At 44.0% G+C, this 19789-nt stretch overlaps 1 protein-coding gene across 1 annotated transcript in view; it reads right to left on the bottom strand.

Annotated features, from left to right (window-relative positions):
* LOC142101919 (class I histocompatibility antigen, F10 alpha chain-like) overlaps window positions 1-9942 on the bottom strand; it is a 66815-nt gene extending 56873 nt beyond the window's left edge. Inside the window, exons 1-2 of the mRNA XM_075186362.1 lie at window positions 9776-9942; window positions 2799-3059 (exon numbers count right to left, since the gene is read on the bottom strand). Coding sequence (XP_075042463.1) covers window positions 2799-3059; window positions 9776-9830 — 316 coding nt within the window. The 5' untranslated portion in view covers window positions 9831-9942. The remainder of the gene's footprint in view (window positions 1-2798; window positions 3060-9775) is intronic.
* Window positions 9943-19789: the final 9847 nt, after the last annotated feature.

The raw sequence follows: 19789 nt of genomic DNA, 5'->3' as shown, positions 1-19789 counted from the left end.
TATGTGTGTGTATACAGTGTAGTGTGTGTTATGTGTGTATACAGTGTAGTGTGTGCCTTGTGTGTGTATACAGTGTAGTGTGTGTGTTATATGTGTGCATACAGTGTAGTGTGTGTTATGTATGTATACAGTGTAGTGTGTATGTTATATGTGTGTATACAGTGTAGTGTGTATGTAATGTGTGTGTATACAGTGTAGTGTGTGTTATGTGTGTATACAGTGTAGTTTGTGCCTTGTGTGTGTATACAGTGTAGTGTGTGTGTTATATGTGTGCATACAGTGTAGTGTGTGTTATGTGTATGTATACAGTGTAGTGTGTATGTTATGTGTGTATACAGTGTAGTGTATGTTATGTGTGTATACAGTGTAGTGTGTATGTTATGTGTGTATACAGTGTAGTGTGTATGTTATGTGTGTATACAGTGTAGTGTGTATGTTATGTGTGTATACAGTGTAGTGTGTATGTTATGTGTGTATACAGTGTAGTGTGTATGGTATGTGTGTGTATACAGTGTAGTGTGTATGGTATGTGTGTGTATACAGTGTAGTGTGTATGGTATGTGTGTGTATACAGTGTAGTGTGTATGTTATGTGTGTATACAGTGTAGTGTGTATGTTATGTGTGTATACAGTGTAGTGTGTATGTTATGTGTGTATACAGTGTAGTGTGTATGGTATGTGTGTATACAGTGTAGTGTGTATGGTATGTGTGTGTATACAGTGTAGTGTGTATGTTATGTGTGTATACAGTGTAGTGTGTATGTTATGTGTGTATACAGTGTAGTGTGTATGTTATATGTGTATACAGTGTAGTGTGTATGGTATGTGTGTATACAGTGTAGTGTGTATGTAATGTGTGTGCATACAGTGTAGTGTGTATGTTATATGTGTATACAGTGTAGTGTGTGTGTTATGTGTGTATACAGTGTAGTGTGTATGTAATGTGTGTGCATACAGTGTAGTGTGTATGTTATGTGTGTATACAGTGTAGTGTATGTTATGTGTGTATACAGTGTAGTGTGTATGTTATGTGTGTATACAGTGTAGTGTGTATGTTATGTGTGTATACAGTGTAGTGTGTATGGTATGTGTGTGTATACAGTGTAGTGTGTATGGTATGTGTGTTTATACAGTGTAGTGTGTATGTTATGTGTGTGTATACAGTGTAGTGTGTATGTTATGTGTGTATACAGTGTAGTGTGTATGTTATGTGTGTATACAGTGTAGTGTGTATGTTATGTGTGTATACAGTGTAGTGTGTATGTTATGTGTGTGTATACAGTGTAGTGTGTATGTTATGTGTGTGTATACAGTGTAGTGTGTATGTTATGTGTGTGTATACAGTGTAGTGTGTGTTATGTGTGTATACAGTGTAGTGTGTTATGTGTGTATACAGTGTAGTGTATGTTATGTGTGTATACAGTGTAGTGTGTATGTTATGTGTGTGTATACAGTGTAGTGTATATGTTATGTGTGTATACAGTGTAGTGTGTATGTTATGTGTGTATACAGTGTAGTGTGTATGTTATGTGTGTGTATACAGTGTAGTGTGTATGTTATGTGTGTATACAGTGTAGTGTGTATGTTATGTGTGTGTATACAGTGTAGTGTGTATGTTATGTGTGTATACAGTGTAGTGTGTGTGTTATGTGTGTGTATACAGTGTAGTGTGTATGTTATGTGTGTATACAGTGTAGTGTGTATGTTATGTGTGTATACAGTGTAGTGTGTATGTTATGTGTGTATACAGTGTAGTGTGTATGGTATGTGTGTATACAGTGTAGTGTGTATGGTATGTGTGTGTATACAGTGTAGTGTGTATGTTATGTGTGTATACAGTGTAGTGTGTATGTTATGTGTGTATACAGTGTAGTGTGTATGTTATATGTGTATACAGTGTAGTGTGTATGGTATGTGTGTATACAGTGTAGTGTGTATGTAATGTGTGTGCATACAGTGTAGTGTGTATGTTATATGTGTATACAGTGTAGTGTGTGTGTTATGTGTGTATACAGTGTAGTGTGTATGTAATGTGTGTGCATACAGTGTAGTGTGTATGTTATGTGTGTATACAGTGTAGTGTATGTTATGTGTGTATACAGTGTAGTGTGTATGTTATGTGTGTATACAGTGTAGTGTGTATGTTATGTGTGTATACAGTGTAGTGTGTATGGTATGTGTGTGTATACAGTGTAGTGTGTATGGTATGTGTGTGTATACAGTGTAGTGTGTATGTTATGTGTGTGTATACAGTGTAGTGTGTATGTTATGTGTGTATACAGTGTAGTGTGTATGTTATGTGTGTATACAGTGTAGTGTGTATGTTATGTGTGTATACAGTGTAGTGTGTATGTTATGTGTGTGTATACAGTGTAGTGTGTATGTTATGTGTGTGTATACAGTGTAGTGTGTATGTTATGTGTGTGTATACAGTGTAGTGTGTGTTATGTGTGTATACAGTGTAGTGTGTTATGTGTGTATACAGTGTAGTGTATGTTATGTGTGTATACAGTGTAGTGTGTATGTTATGTGTGTGTATACAGTGTAGTGTATATGTTATGTGTGTATACAGTGTAGTGTGTATGTTATGTGTGTATACAGTGTAGTGTGTATGTTATGTGTGTGTATACAGTGTAGTGTGTATGTTATGTGTGTATACAGTGTAGTGTGTATGTTATGTGTGTGTATACAGTGTAGTGTGTATGTTATGTGTGTATACAGTGTAGTGTGTGTGTTATGTGTGTGTATACAGTGTAGTGTGTATGTTATGTGTGTATACAGTGTAGTGTGTGTCTCACCTCCAGTCTGGTTGAAGCGACTCATCAGTGTCCTCACATCGTGTTTGTATACAGCCTCATTGCCTTTACCAATCTGTGTCTGTCTCTCCCAGTACTCCGGTCCCTCTTTATCCATCCACGGAGCCACAGGACGTGTACGTCGAGAGTCACTGTTATAATTAGTAATCTGCTGATCATCCACATATCCAACTGCAGAGTACTCAGACAGCCCCGATCCTGTACCTGAGACCCCGGTGTAATAATACTGCAGAGAGTGACTGTCTGAGAGAGACATAGAGACTGTTACATATCACATTATACACAGGAGAACTGATCACATCTATATATAAACATATTAACTATAAGAACTATAGAAGGTGCTGGGTAGGCTTCCCTGACATAGTAATGCCCCCAGGGTAGCCAATCAGTGTGATGTATAATTGGGACAGATAAACCCGGTATTTTCAAAAACATATACTAGGTGATGTCAGTGTGACCTGTGTATAGTGATCAGTGTGTACCAGGTGTGTGATGTCAGTGTGACCTGTGTATAGTGATCAGTGTGTACCAGGTGTGTGATGTCAGTGTGACCTGTGTATAGTGATCAGTGTGTACCAGGTGTGTGATGTCAGTGTGACCTGTGTATAGTGATCAGTGTGTACCAGGTGTGTGATATCAGTGTGACCTGTGTATAGTGATCAGTGTGACCTGTGTATAGTGATCAGTGTGTACAAGGTGTGTGATGTCAGTGTGACCTGTGTATAGTGATCAGTGTGTACCAGGTGTGTGATGTCAGTGTGACCTGTGTATAGTGATCACTGTGTACCAGGTGTGTGATGTCAGTGTGACCTGTGTATAGTGATCACTGTGTACCAGGTGTGTGATGTCAGTGTGACCTGTGTATAGTGATCAGTGTGTACCAGGTGTGTGATATCAGTGTGACCTGTGTATAGTGATCAGTGTGTACCAGGTGTGTGATGTCAGTGTGACCTGTGTATAGTGATCACTGTGTACCAGGTGTGTGATGTCAGTGTGACCTGTGTATAGTGATCACTGTGTACCAGGTGTGTGATGTCAGTGTGACCTGTGTATAGTGATCACTGTGTACCAGGTGTGTGATATCAGTGTGACCTGTGTATAGTGATCACTGTGTACCAGGTGTGTGATGTCAGTGTGACCTGTGTATAGTGATCACTGTGTACCAGGTGTGTGATGTCAGTGTGACCTGTGTATAGTGATCACTGTGTACCAGGTGTGTGATGTCAGTGTGACCTGTGTATAGTGATCAGTGTGTACCAGGTGTGTGATATCAGTGTGACCTGTGTATAGTGATCAGTGTGTACCAGGTGTGTGATGTCAGTGTGACCTGTGTATAGTGATCAGTGTGTACCAGATGTGTGATGTCAGTGTGACCTGTGTATAGTGATCAGTGTGTAGCAGGTGTGAGATATCAGTGTGACCTGTGTATAGTGATCAGTGTGTACCAGGTGTGTGATGTCAGTGTGACCTGTGTATAGTGATCAGTGTGTACCAGGTGTGTGATATCAGTGTGACCTGTGTATAGTGATCAGTGTGACCTGTGTATAGTGATCAGTGTGACCTGTGTATAGTGATCAGTGTGTACAAGGTGTGTGATGTCAGTGTGACCTGTGTATAGTGATCAGTGTGTACCAGGTGTGTGATGTCAGTGTGACCTGTGTATAGTGATCACTGTGTACCAGGTGTGTGATGTCAGTGTGACCTGTGTATAGTGATCACTGTGTACCAGGTGTGTGATGTCAGTGTGACCTGTGTATAGTGATCAGTGTGTACCAGGTGTGTGATGTCAGTGTGACCTGTGTATAGTGATCAGTGTGTACCAGGTGTGTGATGTCAGTGTGACCTGTGTATAGTGATCAGTGTGTACCAGGTGTGTGATGTCAGTGTGACCTGTGTATAGTGATCAGTGTGTATCAGGTGTGTGATGTCAGTGTGACCTGTGTATAGTGATCAGTGTGTACCAGGTGTGTGATGTCAGTGTGACCTGTGTATAGTGATCAGTGTGTACCAGGTGTGTGATGTCAGTGTGACCTGTGTATAGTGATCAGTGTGTACCAGGTGTGTGATGTCAGTGTGACCTGTGTATAGTGATCAGTGTGTACCAGGTGTGTGATGTCAGTGTGACCTGTGTACAGTGATCAGTGTGTATCAGGTGTGTGATGTCAGTGTGACCTGTGTATAGTGATCAGTGTGTACCAGGTGTGTGATGTCAGTGTGACCTGTGTATAGTGATCAGTGTGTACCAGGTGTGTGATATCAGTGTGACCTGTGTATAGTGATCACTGTGTACCAGGTGTGTGATGTCAGTGTGACCTGTGTACAGTGATCAGTGTGTATCAGGTGTGTGATGTCAGTGTGACCTGTGTATAGTGATCAGTGTGTACCAGGTGTGTGATGTCAGTGTGACCTGTGTATAGTGATCAGTGTGTACCAGGTGTGTGATGTCAGTGTGACCTGTGTATAGTGATCAGTGTGTACCAGGTGTGTGATGTCAGTGTGACCTGTGTATAGTGATCAGTGTGTACCAGGTGTGTGATGTCAGTGTGACCTGTGTATAGTGATCAGTGTGTACCAGGTGTGTGATGTCAGTGTGACCTGTGTATAGTGATCAGTGTGTACCAGGTGTGTAATGTCAGTGTGACCTGTGTATAGTGATCAGTGTGTACCAGGTGTGTGATGTCAGTGTGACCTGTGTATAGTGATCAGTGTGTACCAGGTGTGTGATATCAGTGTGACCTGTGTATAGTGATCAGTGTGTGATATCAGTGTGATCTGTGTATAGTGATCAGTGTGACCTGTGTATAGTGATCACTGTGTACCAGGTGTGTGATGTCAGTGTGACCTGTGTATAGTGATCAGTGTGTACCAGGTGTGTGATGTCAGTGTGACCTGTGTATAGTGATCAGTGTGTACCAGGTGTGTGATGTCAGTGTGACCTGTGTATAGTGATCAGTGTGTACCAGGTGTGTGATGTCAGTGTGACCTGTGTATAGTGATCAGTGTGTACCAGGTGTGTGATGTCAGTGTGACCTGTGTATAGTGATCAGTGTGTACCAGGTGTGTGATGTCAGTGTGACCTGTGTATAGTGATCAGTGTGTACCAGGTGTGTGATGTCAGTGTGACCTGTGTATAGTGATCAGTGTGTACCAGGTGTGTGATGTCAGTGTGACCTGTGTATAGTGATCAGTGTGTACCAGGTGTGTGATGTCAGTGTGACCTGTGTATAGTGATCAGTGTGTACCAGGTGTGTGATGTCAGTGTGACCTGTGTATAGTGATCAGTGTGTACCAGGTGTGTGATGTCAGTGTGACCTGTGTATAGTGATCAGTGTGTACCAGGTGTGTAATGTCAGTGTGACCTGTGTATAGTGATCAGTGTGTACCAGGTGTGTGATGTCAGTGTGACCCGTGTATAGTGATCAGTGTGTACCAGGTGTGTGATGTCAGTGTGACCTGTGTATAGTGATCAGTGTGTACCAGGTATGTGATGTCAGTGTGACCTGTGTATAGTGATCAGTGTGTATCAGGTGTGTGATGTCACTGTGACCTGTGTATAGTGATCAGTGTGTACCAGGTGTGTGATGTCAGTGTGACCTGTGTATAGTGATCAGTGTGTACCAGGTGTGTGATGTCAGTGTGACCTGTGTATAGTGATCAGTGTGTACCAGGTGTGTGATGTCAGTGTGACCTGTGTATAGTGATCAGTGTGTACCAGGTGTGTGATGTCAGTGTGACCTGTGTATAGTGATCAGTGTGTACCAGGTGTGTGATGTCAGTGTGACCTGTGTATAGTGATCACTGTGTACCAGGTGTGTGATGTCACTGTGACCTGTGTATAGTGATCACTGTGTACCAGGTGTGTTATGTCAGTGTGACCTGTGTATAGTGATCAGTGTGTGATGTCAGTGTGACCTGTGTATAGTGATCAGTGTGTGATGTCAGTGTGACCTGTGTATAGTGATCAGTGTGTGATGTCAGTGTGACCTGTGTATAGTGATCACTGTGTACCAGGTGTGTGATTTCAGTGTGACCTGTGTACAGTGATCAGTGTGTACCAGGTGTGTGATGTCAGTGTGACCTGTGTATAGTGATCAGTGTGTACCAGGTGTGTGATGTCAGTGTGACCTGGGTATAGTGATCAGTGTGTGATGTCAGTGTGACCTGTGTATAGTGATCAGTGTGTATCAGGTGTGTGATGTCAGTGTGACCTGTGTATAGTGATCAGTGTGTATCAGGTGTGTGATGTCAGTGTGACCTGTGTATAGTGATCAGTGTGTACCAGGTGTGTGATGTCAGTGTGACCTGTGTACAGTGATCAGTGTGTACCAGGTGTGTGATGTCAGTGTGACCTGTGTATAGTGATCAGTGTGTGATGTCAGTGTGACCTGTGTATAGTGATCAGTGTGTACCAGGTGTGTGATATCAGTGTGACCTGTGTATATTGATCACTGTGTACCAGGTATGTGATTTCAGTGTGACCTGTGTACAGTGATCAGTGTGTATCAGGTGTGTGATGTCAGTGTGACCTGTGTATAGTGATCACTGTGTACCAGGTGTGTGATATCAGTGTGACCTGTGTATAGTGATCAGTGTGTACCAGGTGTGTGATGTCAGTGTGACCTGTGTATAGTGATCAGTGTGTACCAGGTGTGTGATGTCAGTGTGACCTGTGTATAGTGATCAGTGTGTACCAGGTGTGTGATGTCAGTGTGACCTGTGTATAGTGATCAGTGTGTACCAGGTGTGTGATGTCAGTGTGACCTGTGTATAGTGATCAGTGTGTACCAGGTGTGTGATGTCAGTGTGACCTGTGTATAGTGATCAGTGTGTACCAGGTGTGTGATGTCAGTGTGACCTGTGTATAGTGATCACTGTGTACCAGGTGTGTGATGTCAGTGTGACCTGTGTATAGTGATCAGTGTGTACCAGGTGTGTGATGTCAGTGTGACCTGTGTATAGTGATCAGTGTGTACCAGGTGTGTGATGTCAGTGTGACCTGTGTATAGTGATCAGTGTGTACCAGGTGTGTGATGTCACTGTGACCTGTGTATAGTGATCAGTGTGTACCAGGTGTGTAATGTCAGTGTGACCTGTGTATAGTGATCAGTGTGTACCAGGTGTGAGATATCAGTGTGACCTGTGTATAGTGATCAGTGTGTACCAGGTGTGAGATATCAGTGTGACCTGTGTATAGTGATCAGTGTGTACCAGGTGTGTGATGTCAGTGTGACCTCTGTATAGTGATCAGTGTGTACCAGGTGTGAGATATCAGTGTGACCTGTGTATAGTGATCAGTGTGTACCAGGTGTGAGATATCAGTGTGACCTGTGTATAGTGATCAGTGAGACCTGTGTATAGTGATCAGTGAGACCTGTGTATAGTGATCAGTGAGACCTGTGTATAGTGATCAGTGAGACCTGTGTATAGTGATCAGTGAGACCTGTGTATAGTGATCAGTGTGTACCAGGTGTGTGATGTCAGTGTGACCTGTGTATAGTGATCAGTGTGTACCAGGTGTGTGATGTCAGTGTGACCTGTGTATAGTGATCAGTGTGTACCAGGTGTGTGATGTCAGTGTGACCTGTGTATAGTGATCAGTGAGACCTGTGTATAGTGATCAGTACATCTGGACTGCAGGCCTGACCAGGAGGTAAGAATTATTACTTTAGAACAGACAAGTGTGTGAGGGGATTGAGAAGTGGATATTGGGGGGGGGGGGCAGTAGATTAAAGCTTTTCCTGGGGCGCAGATAAACCTCGCACCAGCCCTGTCCTAGTCCCGTCTTCCTCTCCTCATCCCGCGCGGTGCGGAGCTATTCTACATATTGGGGCTTCTCACTGATTGTCAGATGTTAGTTCTGCTCACAGCAGATATCAGTACAACATTCTGAGGTGTCCTCATCTCCAGACCACAAAATATCAGCTCAGTAACAGGATCTTATACAGTAACTTCACCAGAAGATTATCCAGGATTATTTATAAAATGTCTTCAATCAGAAGTAACTGTCTGTAGTAATGACCACGGGCTGCACCGAGAGACCGACATAAATGTGACCGAGACAACAATCTGCAAGTCGGCATTTTCATATCCCATCACTAGTCAGGGTGAGGGGACTAGAAGTCTGAAGGGAGAGATGAACAAGAGCTGATAGTATGAGGAGCAGAGGCAGAATGAGGGTGAGGTCACTACGATAGTGAAGAATGATATTGAGGAGAGATTACATTTTGCTCATCCATTTTCAATCTGTTTTTGAACAGTATTCCTGTGCATCAGTGTTATAGACTTACCCCCAGTAAGTCTATATTACTATATACATCAGTTGTGTACTGCAGTACTATCTCCTGCTCACTGGGTAATAATATACTAATATTGTCCCTCTGCTCTTACAATATACAATTGTAATAATAGCGCTTTATATTCTCAATATGCACTATAATATATATCTATAAATCTGTCTTTGGCAGCTGAAGTGATGAGACCCTACTCACTCAGTTATATACATTATATATTATATATTATATACATTATACATTATATACATTATATATTATATACATCTCTACATTTACTTTGCACTATTTTGCCCTTTTCACCATTTGCAAAATTGTAAAGTTGATAAAGCTAGATGTAGAAATATCTGATACTGTCACAGAGATAGAACAGATATAAGTATAATGACTGATCAGTGATTGTATTCTGACAATTCTACAATCATCACAAACTGAAATGTTTCATTATAATGTTCCTGGAATCAGAAGTTTTGTCCCTTTTAGAACAATCTCTGAAGTTTCTGCCTCTAAATAAAAATGCTGTATATATAGTTATATATTATACAGTGTTACTTACATACCAGGATACAACATCACATTACACAATGACAACCTACATACTGCAGATATATAACATACATAACCCACATACATATTACTGTATAACTGATCCCCTCCCCACATACTCACCAGAATACACCCCTGACACCCCCAGAATAAGCAGGAAGAGGGGGGACATCTTCATCCTCCTGTGTGTGATATATTGGGGGGACCTGGAACAATAATAACACAAACTTCCCCCAGAGAGGAACTGACAAGTGTAATAGTGTCACCCAGTGACTCTGTACACAGGGGGCGTGGCTCTCTGCTGATTGGATGGTGCCTGGGCCTCTGACCAATAGGAAAATGAGCAGAGAGATGATCAGCAGTTACCAGGCAGACAGTGAGTGAGAAGGTTAGGATTCTATGGAGGCGGCTGAGAGAGAAAGTGAAAGTGAGATGTTACAGAGATAGATCCATGTATAGAGATCAGACACTGAGGGGGGAATTTATACAAATTAAACATGAGCAAAGTTGTGTCGAGATTTTGCACAAATAAAGTGTTGCAGTGGGAGCGGCCGTGTCACAAAGTTTTGATGGTTCAATCTCCGAGTTCCGTATTTGCTTCAAGATTCCGCTAAATGGAATTTCTCACTATATTTGTATATTCGCATGTCAGTAAATTTATAGGGCCTGATTCATTAAGGAACGTAAATCCCGTTACGTGTTGTATTTTGTGTAAAATTGTTCTGCGCATGCTCAGAATGGACTATACGAGAATGGGTAGAGGGCGTGGCCACAACACGTTGGGTGTGTCACACACTTCCAAGAACTGGACCCCCCCCCCCAACTTCCTTCTAAACACCCTTTCAATGCCGCACACACCAGTGGTAGGTGTGCACGGCCCACGTTCACTGCTGCTCTGCTATACAGTGTTCAGAGCCCTGAAATCGTGACTGTGATGTCTACAACGGACAGTTGTGAGGTACAGATTACGAGGTGCTCCACACCGGACTATGTAAAAGAAGGGAAGTCATAAGGGAAACGCCGAAAATCCCGCGGTCCGCGCACTATTACTGTTACGGTAATAGTGCAAGGAAAAAACGTTACTACAGTAATTTTCTCGCTGGATTTCAGCTCGCAGCTCCCTGAGCCGTGAGCTGAAATCCAGCTAACTATTACCATAATAACGGTAGTAGTTTTTACGCGGCGGAATTTCTCAACAATTGAATACGCCCCATACTGTCTAATTATAAGATTTCTCCTTCAGGGGCTGGGCCACGATGATGCAAGTTACTGCAAATCCCTTCATCAACCACCCCCCCCCCCCCCCCGCCCCTTTACTAGTGAAGAAATTAATGGCAGCCCATACATCAAATAAAGCTGTCTGTCACAATGGGAATGGGAGGAAATTAGTTTTGGCACTTTACATAGTTTTATGTGATATCTATAATTTGATAAATTTATACTGCATTGATTTATAAAATTGGGTTTGTATCTCCAGAAAACATCTGCTACGTATAGGCATTGGGGATTAAAAAGCAAGTTGTAAAGATGATGTTGTAAAACTCGTCATCAGTCTAGCTGACCAATCACAGAACAGTCTATAAAAGACCAAGTCACCTAATAACTGGGGTCAGGCTTTTGGGAACACAATCAGATTGTAAGCTGTCCATCTTTCCAGCCAGTGACTCGTATGTAAGTTTACATTCTGAATTTCTCCTTTTATTTTGAAATTGTTTTTGCTATATATTGTATGTCATCTTTATTACTTGTTTTTTTTGTTCTGTAAGCATTGTACCCTTTTTATTCATATATTACATTCCAATTGAATAATTTGATGTCCTTATTGCTCTAAACAAATCCATAATCTGTTTAGAAGAGATAGATTGCTTGGCTGTGTTAAACCCTTTAAATGTAAGTGTTTTAGCTATCAGAACGCAGAGTGTGCGCAACTGAGTAATTAAGTTACAGGCTCCTACTGACCGCATACAGTAGATGGTGGCAGCTATAGGTGTGTATGGAAGCGAGTGTCTGTGTTGGGGAAGGATCCAGTTAGATCTGTAGCCTATGAGATAAGTGAGTGTAAGACTGAGTGCTGGAGTTCTGTGTGGCCCCGTACAGCAGCTTCCAAGTCACGAGTGCGCTGAGTGCGGTTTGTGACCTGTTATAGTCAGCGAGGAGGAGTTTCTCCACAGATTAGAGGTGATAATTTGATAGATCAGGACTCACGTGAATCTGGATTCCTGACAGTATACATGTTTCTATGATGGCCTAGATGATGAGACCCGAATCACAGATACAATCCTAATTAATCAGCTGTGTATATTTTAACTTATTTCAGTTTGTAAAAAAGTTGACTAAACTCTAGATGGAGAAATAGAAACAGATCTAACTTCAATGACTGATTTAGGGACCATATTCTGACACAGGGTCTTAATGAGGACAGTGGATCTGCTAAGGGCGAGAGGGCACCACGACCACCCGCTCTTTGTACTATGTGAACTGTTCAACTGAGCTCACACTCCGGCCCTCACAACCCGCTCCCGACTGCACATCGGTCTCCACGGTGCACAACTCTCTGATCACCTGGAGCAGCCGGTGCCCTTTCATTACCTAATGGGAGTGGTCTGGTGCAGATAGAACACGGCCTCACGGCCCAGCACAGATATGGCGCACCTGTCAGTGCCCACCAGGGGGCAGAGCTTGCTGTGTGCGCCAGCAGGATCACACCCATATCGTCACACAATTGGCTGTAAGCTGGGTATATCACTCAGGGGGAGGAGCCTCCGCATGTGTACAGAGGACATGTGACCCCATCTCTGCTCCTCCTCTACATTATGTGGCTCCTGGGCAGATTTCCTCCTGCCCCTGCTTCTCATTCATTCCTCTGCTGTCTGCATAACCCCCCACCTCCCTTCCCACCCCCGCTGTGTGTCTGTCTCCCAGGTTTTATTTTCCTCTCTGTCTCCAATTTTGTATGTGTACCCTATACCCCCCTTTGTGTGTCTGTGTATCTCTGTCTTCTCTGTGTGTGTCTGTTCCTTTTATTTACCCCACTTTGTGTCTGGCTTTATTTTTGTATGTGCTGCTCTGTCTTCACCTGTCTCTTTGTCCCCCACTTTGTGGTATCTACCCCCCTTCTTCTACCATTTGCCCCCAGCACCAACTTTCTCCATGTGCCCCTCACATCCCCCCTTCTTCTTCCTCTTCTGCCGCTGTTGATGGAGTCCTGGCTGCTGATCAGAAGAGACGATGACAATCTTGAGGACAGCGGCTAAGCACAATCTTCTGAGTATAATACTTTTTGCTGAGCTACTGAATAGGAAACGTTTTATAGGTTACGGGTCCTATTCATCAGTATAAATCCCCAGTGCACACACACTAATGGCGATTTAAGATGCTGCCAGTCAGGGATTGCTCATTGACGTTGCATTCACTAAAAGGCAGATTTATTAAAGGATAAAAATCTATATTACCGACAAATAGGGGACTGTGATGGTGGTAAAGTGTCAGCTTCCCAGGCAAATGTCACTTTAATTTCACACGTTCTATTATCGCGATAGATTAAAATCATTTAAACATGTTTTTATCTTTGAGTAAAACATTGTTATTGTATAAAGGATTTACCTATTTCTTAAAATACATTTTATCTATTTTCAAACCTGTTTTAAACACGAGGGGCCTTAGTTATTAAGGAAAGTAAGGCAAAAAAAGGAGTAAATGTTCTCTGGGACAAACCATGTTACAATGAAAGGGGTGCAAATTAATTTAATATTTCGCATGTAAGGAAAATTCTGGCTGTTTTTTCATGCAGTAAACAAATACTTGATAGCTTTATTTGTACACTGAAATTTAAAATTAATCTAGGACATGCCCTACCCCAGCTATAAATCTGTCCCCACATTTTAAATTTACTTCCTCCTCCAATGCAACATGGTTCTGCCCAGGTGCAAACTTACTCTGTTTTGCTCTCCTTAATGACTCAGGCCCAAAATCTATAGTCTGGCAGCTGACTCACATATCTGCACATCTGCAAATACTAACCTGGTAAAGGGGTAAGTGAATATAATCACTGATCAGTCATTATACTTATATCTGTTCTATCTCTGTGACAGTATCAGCTATTTCTACATCTAGTTTTGGCAACTTAACATTGTTTCAAATGGTGAAAAAGGCAAAATAGTGCAAAGTAAATGTAGAAATATATATAATATATAATGTATATAATATATAATGTATATAACTGAGTAGGGTCTCATCACTTCAGCTGCCAAAGACAGATTTATAGATATATATTATAGCGCTATTGAGAATGTAAAGCGCTATTATTACAATTGTATATTGTAAGAGCAGAGGGACAATATTAGTATATTACCCAGTGAGCAGGAGATAGTACTGCAGTACACAACTGATGTATATAGTAATATAGACTTACTGGGGGTAAGTCTATAACACTGATGCACAGAAATACCGTTCAAAAACAGATTGAAAATGGATGAGCAAAATGTAATCTCTCTTCAAAATCCTTCTTCACTATCGTAGTGACCTCACCCTCATTCTTCCTCTGCTCCTCATACTACCCGTTCATCTCTCCCTTCAGACTTCTAGTCCCCTCACCCTGACTCCCCACTTTGTGTCTCCTGTCAGTCTGCCCCTCCCCTTTAGATTGTGAGCTCCCGCGAGCAGGGCCCTCTGATCCTCGTGTCCTCCTCCTGTTACCTGTGACTTCAGCTCCCCACCATCACTTCTGCTCCTCCACACTAGGCCCTGCACTTGGTTCTCCTCCTCTCTCCTGCCTCACATCTCCATCACTGCTCTGATGCTGTCAGTCCCCCCACAGTGCTGGGCACAGGTTCAGCTGCTGTAGGTCACTCCCCACCTCTCCTCCTTCCCTGTCCTAGTTTATAAGTGTTCTAGAACTGACTTATACCTCTGCCCTGTGCTCCTGTTCTCAGCTAAGATGGGTTAAATTGTACTTTGTTCTTGTAACGCCCTGTATGCTGGTCCTATTATGTCCATGCTCTATGTACGGCGCTGCGGACCCTTTGTGGCACCATATAAATAAAAGATAATAATAATAAGTTACACCTTACCACCCCCCGCCAGTGTCGCTGCCGCCGCTGAGTATCACTGAGCTGCTCAGGCGATAATTTTTTTTATACATTATTTTTGGAGATAAGGAATTTTTTAACACCATGATCAGTGACAATACAACATCTTACATATATCACCATGAAGGGGCTGTTCATGATAAATAGTCCCCTATATCTGTGAATTGGATCAGGCAGTTTACTGTTCTGAGAATTCTGCAATTGACACAAACTAGAAAACTTTAATTCTAATATTCCTGGAATCATCAAGTTTTATCCCTATTAGAAGAATCGCTGAAGTTTTCCACCTATATTTAAAAACATTTTATAAATGTCCCCGATGTTGTATATATAGTTATATATTATACAGTGTTACTTACATACTAGGATAACACATCACATTACACAATGACATCCTACATACTGCAGATATATAACATACATAACCCACATACATATTACTATATAACTGATCCCCTCCCCACATACTCACCAGAATACACCCCTGACACCCCCAGAATAAGCAGGAAGAGGGGGGACATCTTCATCCTCCTGTGTGTGATATATTGGGGGGACCTGGAACAATAATAACACAAACTTCCCCCAGAGAACCTGACAAGTGTAATAGTGTCACCCAGTGACTCAGTAACTCTGTACTTAAGAGGTGCAGCTCTCTGCTGATTGGATAGTGTCTGGGTCTCTGACCAATAGGAAAATGAACAGACAGATGATCAGCAGTTACCAGGCAGACAGTGAGTGAGAAGGTTAGGATTCTATAGAGGCTGCTGAGACTGAGAAAGAGAAAGTGAAAGTGAGATGTTACAGATATTGATGGGAAATCTAGTTAGTTTTGGAGATTAGTTCATTATGATCTAATTCACTCAAAAGATTAGTTCAGTTCAGGGCCGGACTGGGACTAAATATCAGCCCTGGCATTTAAAGTACACAGGCCCATCTCAGTCCCAGCATGAAAAAATTGTGCACCGCCGCTGAGCGGTGGCGCCGAAAAGGGCGCGACCACATTGTGTTGTGGGTGTGGCCAACATGGGGCATTGATATATACATTATAATAAAACATTACATTCATCGCGGCTGCTGACATCCATAAGGGTGGGATCTTCCTGTAGAGTGAGCAGGGAAGGTCTTTGTCTCACGAGATTACAAAATCTTGTGATACTTAGATCTCCTCGGCTTGCTCTGTAGGCTGTGTCCTGTCCAGGAACTGAGAGCAGCTATCGGTTCCCTTCCCCTAACCAGAGCTGGATTAAGGCTCAGGCGGTTAAATTACAGGGCCCATGAACAGGAATGTGACATTTTGTGTAAAAGAGAATTATACACATATAATACTATATACAGATCAGTGGATCTCTCCCTAGCAGGACATGTTTTATGGATCTCCTTGCAGGTGTTAGAGCAATTATAGGCAACCAGATACCCTTCAAGGGCCGCAAATGAGGAAATCAAAGCTTCAAAAGGGCCACACATCACCCTTAAGCTCAGGATAAGGGCTACGGCTGCAGGTTAAGCTCAGCTAGACATAAAGTAGAGACTAACAGCTAGGACAATCAGGGCATAAAGCAGATAAAAGAATTGACAGAATGTAAGGACCCCGCAAGGAGAAATTCCTCACTGGCGACAAACTCCTGTACTTAGGAACGTACCCCAATTCGCGTGGATGACCAGGCACTGCCTCCGCCTCTGTCCCAAAGGGAAAGGATCTCCGTCCACTCGCTGGTGCTGTCCTAGGGAAGAAAACGGAGAATAAAACCCGGGCCTATCAGGGGTGGAGTGTCCGAGACCGCGGCAGTGAGCAGAGACACTCTAGTCAAGCTCGCTTGCCGCCGCCTCGCTATCCTCTTGCCGAGGGCGCAGAACCACGGGTACTTGAGACTAGGAACCACCCCGCCTCAAGTACCCCACTCACCTCTCGGTGAGGGCCTAACCGAAAGACAGAATAAGGCGTTATACTCACCGGGCACTCTAACTCCCGGTCCTGTTCCCCTGCTCCTTTCTGACACCTGTGGACGACAGGTAACACACGGCCTCCCTCTGCTCTACCAGTGAGGCTAAGATGTACACACACACACTAAACTTACTACAACAGGTGACCCGACCCTAACAACTCTCTAATGGTCGGCAACGCAACTTAACTATGTAACTATAACTAGAACTGGGTGGGGTGTACTACCGGGACCTACTCACTGTACTTTACAGGGAACACCAGCCGGTGTTCACGGACTATTCCGGAGGGCTGTTCCTAACAACCTCACCCAGGTTGCACAGAGAAGACGGACTTCTCGCTATGGGGTCATCCACGGAATTCTAAGGACCGGCTGCACAAGGCATGAAAGAGGCTCACTGGAACAGCACACCACCGGAGTGTCAACTGCCGCACGGAACCGTCAGTCGTCATTTCCGAAACCAAAACGACTGCCTCCACTCAAGCGGAACACCCGTTCCAGTCCGGAACCGCCAGAGAACCTGCCGGAACTGAGGACTGGAACACTCAACCAGAAACACGGGCCCCCCCTGGAACTCAATTGAGCTGTGCCGCACTGCCAGTGAGATACTCAATCACCTCCTCTGGAAACCAGCGTAACCCCAGGGACCTACGGAACGGGAAAACTACAGTGTGTTCTTTCCCTGGCTATGTGTAAGCTGTTAACTACACCTTGTCCCCACAGTACAGGTCAATGCAGAAGAACAGCAAGTAACAAGAGCCTACCTTTAATACGGGCCTCACACCTTGCACCTGAAAAGAAAACACAGCACAGCCCCAAACACAATGCACAAGGCAATATTCACCGCACAGGTGTAATAATACTCTGTTACACTATATGGCAGGCTGACCACGCAAGTACGCAGCTACTATCTAACCAGCCGGTTAATATAGCGCTAGCAGGAGCCTTCTGCTCTACTGTTGTTTCTCACCTAGTGTACTCACCCCACACACAGGACCGCGACCTACACTACTCAGGGCTCTCACGCCACTGACTACAACCAGGGCCTTATGCCCAGCGGACTGCCAAGCCTTGTGCTCTGACTATGGGCCTTAGCCCCCTCTCTACCTTGGGCTCTGAGCCCACTAACTAGGGCCTTGTGCCCTTCTACTTTGGCCCCTAGGCCACTTACTAGGGCTGTGTGCCTTGTTACCTAGGGGCACTAGCCCCTACCTTACTAGGCCCTGTGGCCTTCCTAACTATGGGCACTAACCCACTACCTATTTACAAGGGCCTTGTGCCCTTTATACACTATGGGCTTATAGCCCCCTAACTAACTAACTAGGGCCTTGTGCCCTTTTTACGCTTTTGGGCTTTAACTCCACTACCTATAAGGGCCTTGTGCCCAGTTCCCTGGTCCTTGTGCCCCTAACTTGTGCCCATGGGCCTAGTGGCTGACTGTGGCCACGGGCCTTGTGCCCTCAAATCAGAGTGTGTGTGCTGCGGGCGGGGGCCTTACCTGCTTCCTTGGTCTTCGGGGCTCTTTTCCTTGCTCCTTCCCCCTCGGTTGCCGCCTCTATGCTCAGCTGCCGTCTTCTTTTCTTGATCCCAGCGGTGTTCAGGTGGCAGAGGCGCTCGTAGCCCTAACAAGGGCTCTCTCCCCCCCAGGCATTATCTGGGAAGCACACAAAGCCACTATACGGGGCCATTTGATTAGCCTGTCTGCGGCCTCTAGGAAAAAGGCTGCAGAAGAGATAGCTTGCTTGGAGCGCAGGTTAGCCTCTCTTCTTCCCCAACATCAGTCTCTTCATGACCCTGCTCTACTCACTCAGATTACTTCACTGAAAGGCCAACTTAACACTCTTCTCTCCCGTAGGGCTGCTATTACTATGCAGAAACTACAACAAAGGTACTATGACAAATCTGACAAAGCAGATTCTGTGTTAGCCAGAAAGCTTCGTAAGAAGATGGCTCTTGGCCACATTGATAAAATTTACGACCCACAAAGGAGCAGAACTACATATGACCCTAAGGAGATAGTCCAGACATTTCAAGATTTTTATTTCTCCCTCTATAATTTAGCCCCCCCACCCACCCCTCTAAGAGCTCATACGGTGCCGTCTCTGGACGAATACCTAGCCGCCACCCCCCTCCCTAAGCTCACTCCACCTCACATAGAATCCCTGAATGAAGATATCACCCTGACCGAGGTTTTGGCCGCTATTAAATCCCTGAAACCCTCTTCAGCTCCAGGTCCTGACGGTTTTACCCCGCAATACTATAAAAATTTCGCTGCAGTACTAGGCCCCCACCTGACATCTTTTTTTAACGAGATCCTGGATGGTGCCACGTTTGATGCAGCCACAACCAGAGCGAATATTATTGTCATTCCAAAGCCTGGGAAGGACCCAACTCTCTGCTCTAGCTATAGACCAATTTCCCTCCTTAATGTGGACCTTAAAATTTACGCAAAAATTCTGGCCTCTAGATTGAATCCCCTCCTCCCTTCCCTCATCCACCCCGACCAGGTGGGATTTATCCCGGGACGTCAAGCCCCGGACAATACTAGGAGAACAATTGACCTGATACACACAATTCACAGGGGTAAGCTCCCCTCCCTCCTTATGTCATTAGATGCTGAGAAAGCGTTCGACCGCATCTCCTGGTCGTTTATGGTTGGGGTACTGGGAGCGATGGGTTTCTCTGGCTAATTTATGACGGCCATCTCAGCCTTGTACCGTTCTCCGTCGGCCACAGTCTCTGCAAATGGTCTATCCTCGGTCCCCTTCACTATTTCCAATGGCACACGGCAGGGCTGTCCCCTTTCTCCGCTCATTTTTGCCCTTATCATAGAACCTTTAGCAGCTAGGATCCGGGCTAACCAGCAAATTCTAGGCATCCCGGTGGGTAGCTCTTCCCATAAAATAGCATTATACGCGGATGACGTCCTGTTAACAATTGCTAATCCAATTTCCTCTGTCCCTCCTCTTGTAGACGAATTAATGCTTTACGGCCACTTCTCAGGATATAAAGTTAACGCGGACAAGACAGAAGTCTTAGACTTTTATGTCTCCTCAGCTGACAAGGTGTCTTTAGAAAGCTCCTTCCCGTTCAACTGGCGGCTTCAAAAA

Source organism: Mixophyes fleayi, chromosome 9, assembly GCF_038048845.1.
Source record: "Mixophyes fleayi isolate aMixFle1 chromosome 9, aMixFle1.hap1, whole genome shotgun sequence".
NCBI classification, from domain to species: domain Eukaryota; kingdom Metazoa; phylum Chordata; class Amphibia; order Anura; family Limnodynastidae; genus Mixophyes; species Mixophyes fleayi.
The sequence above is the reverse complement of the archived record's forward strand: the minus strand, read 5'-3'. Positions and strand labels throughout refer to the sequence as shown.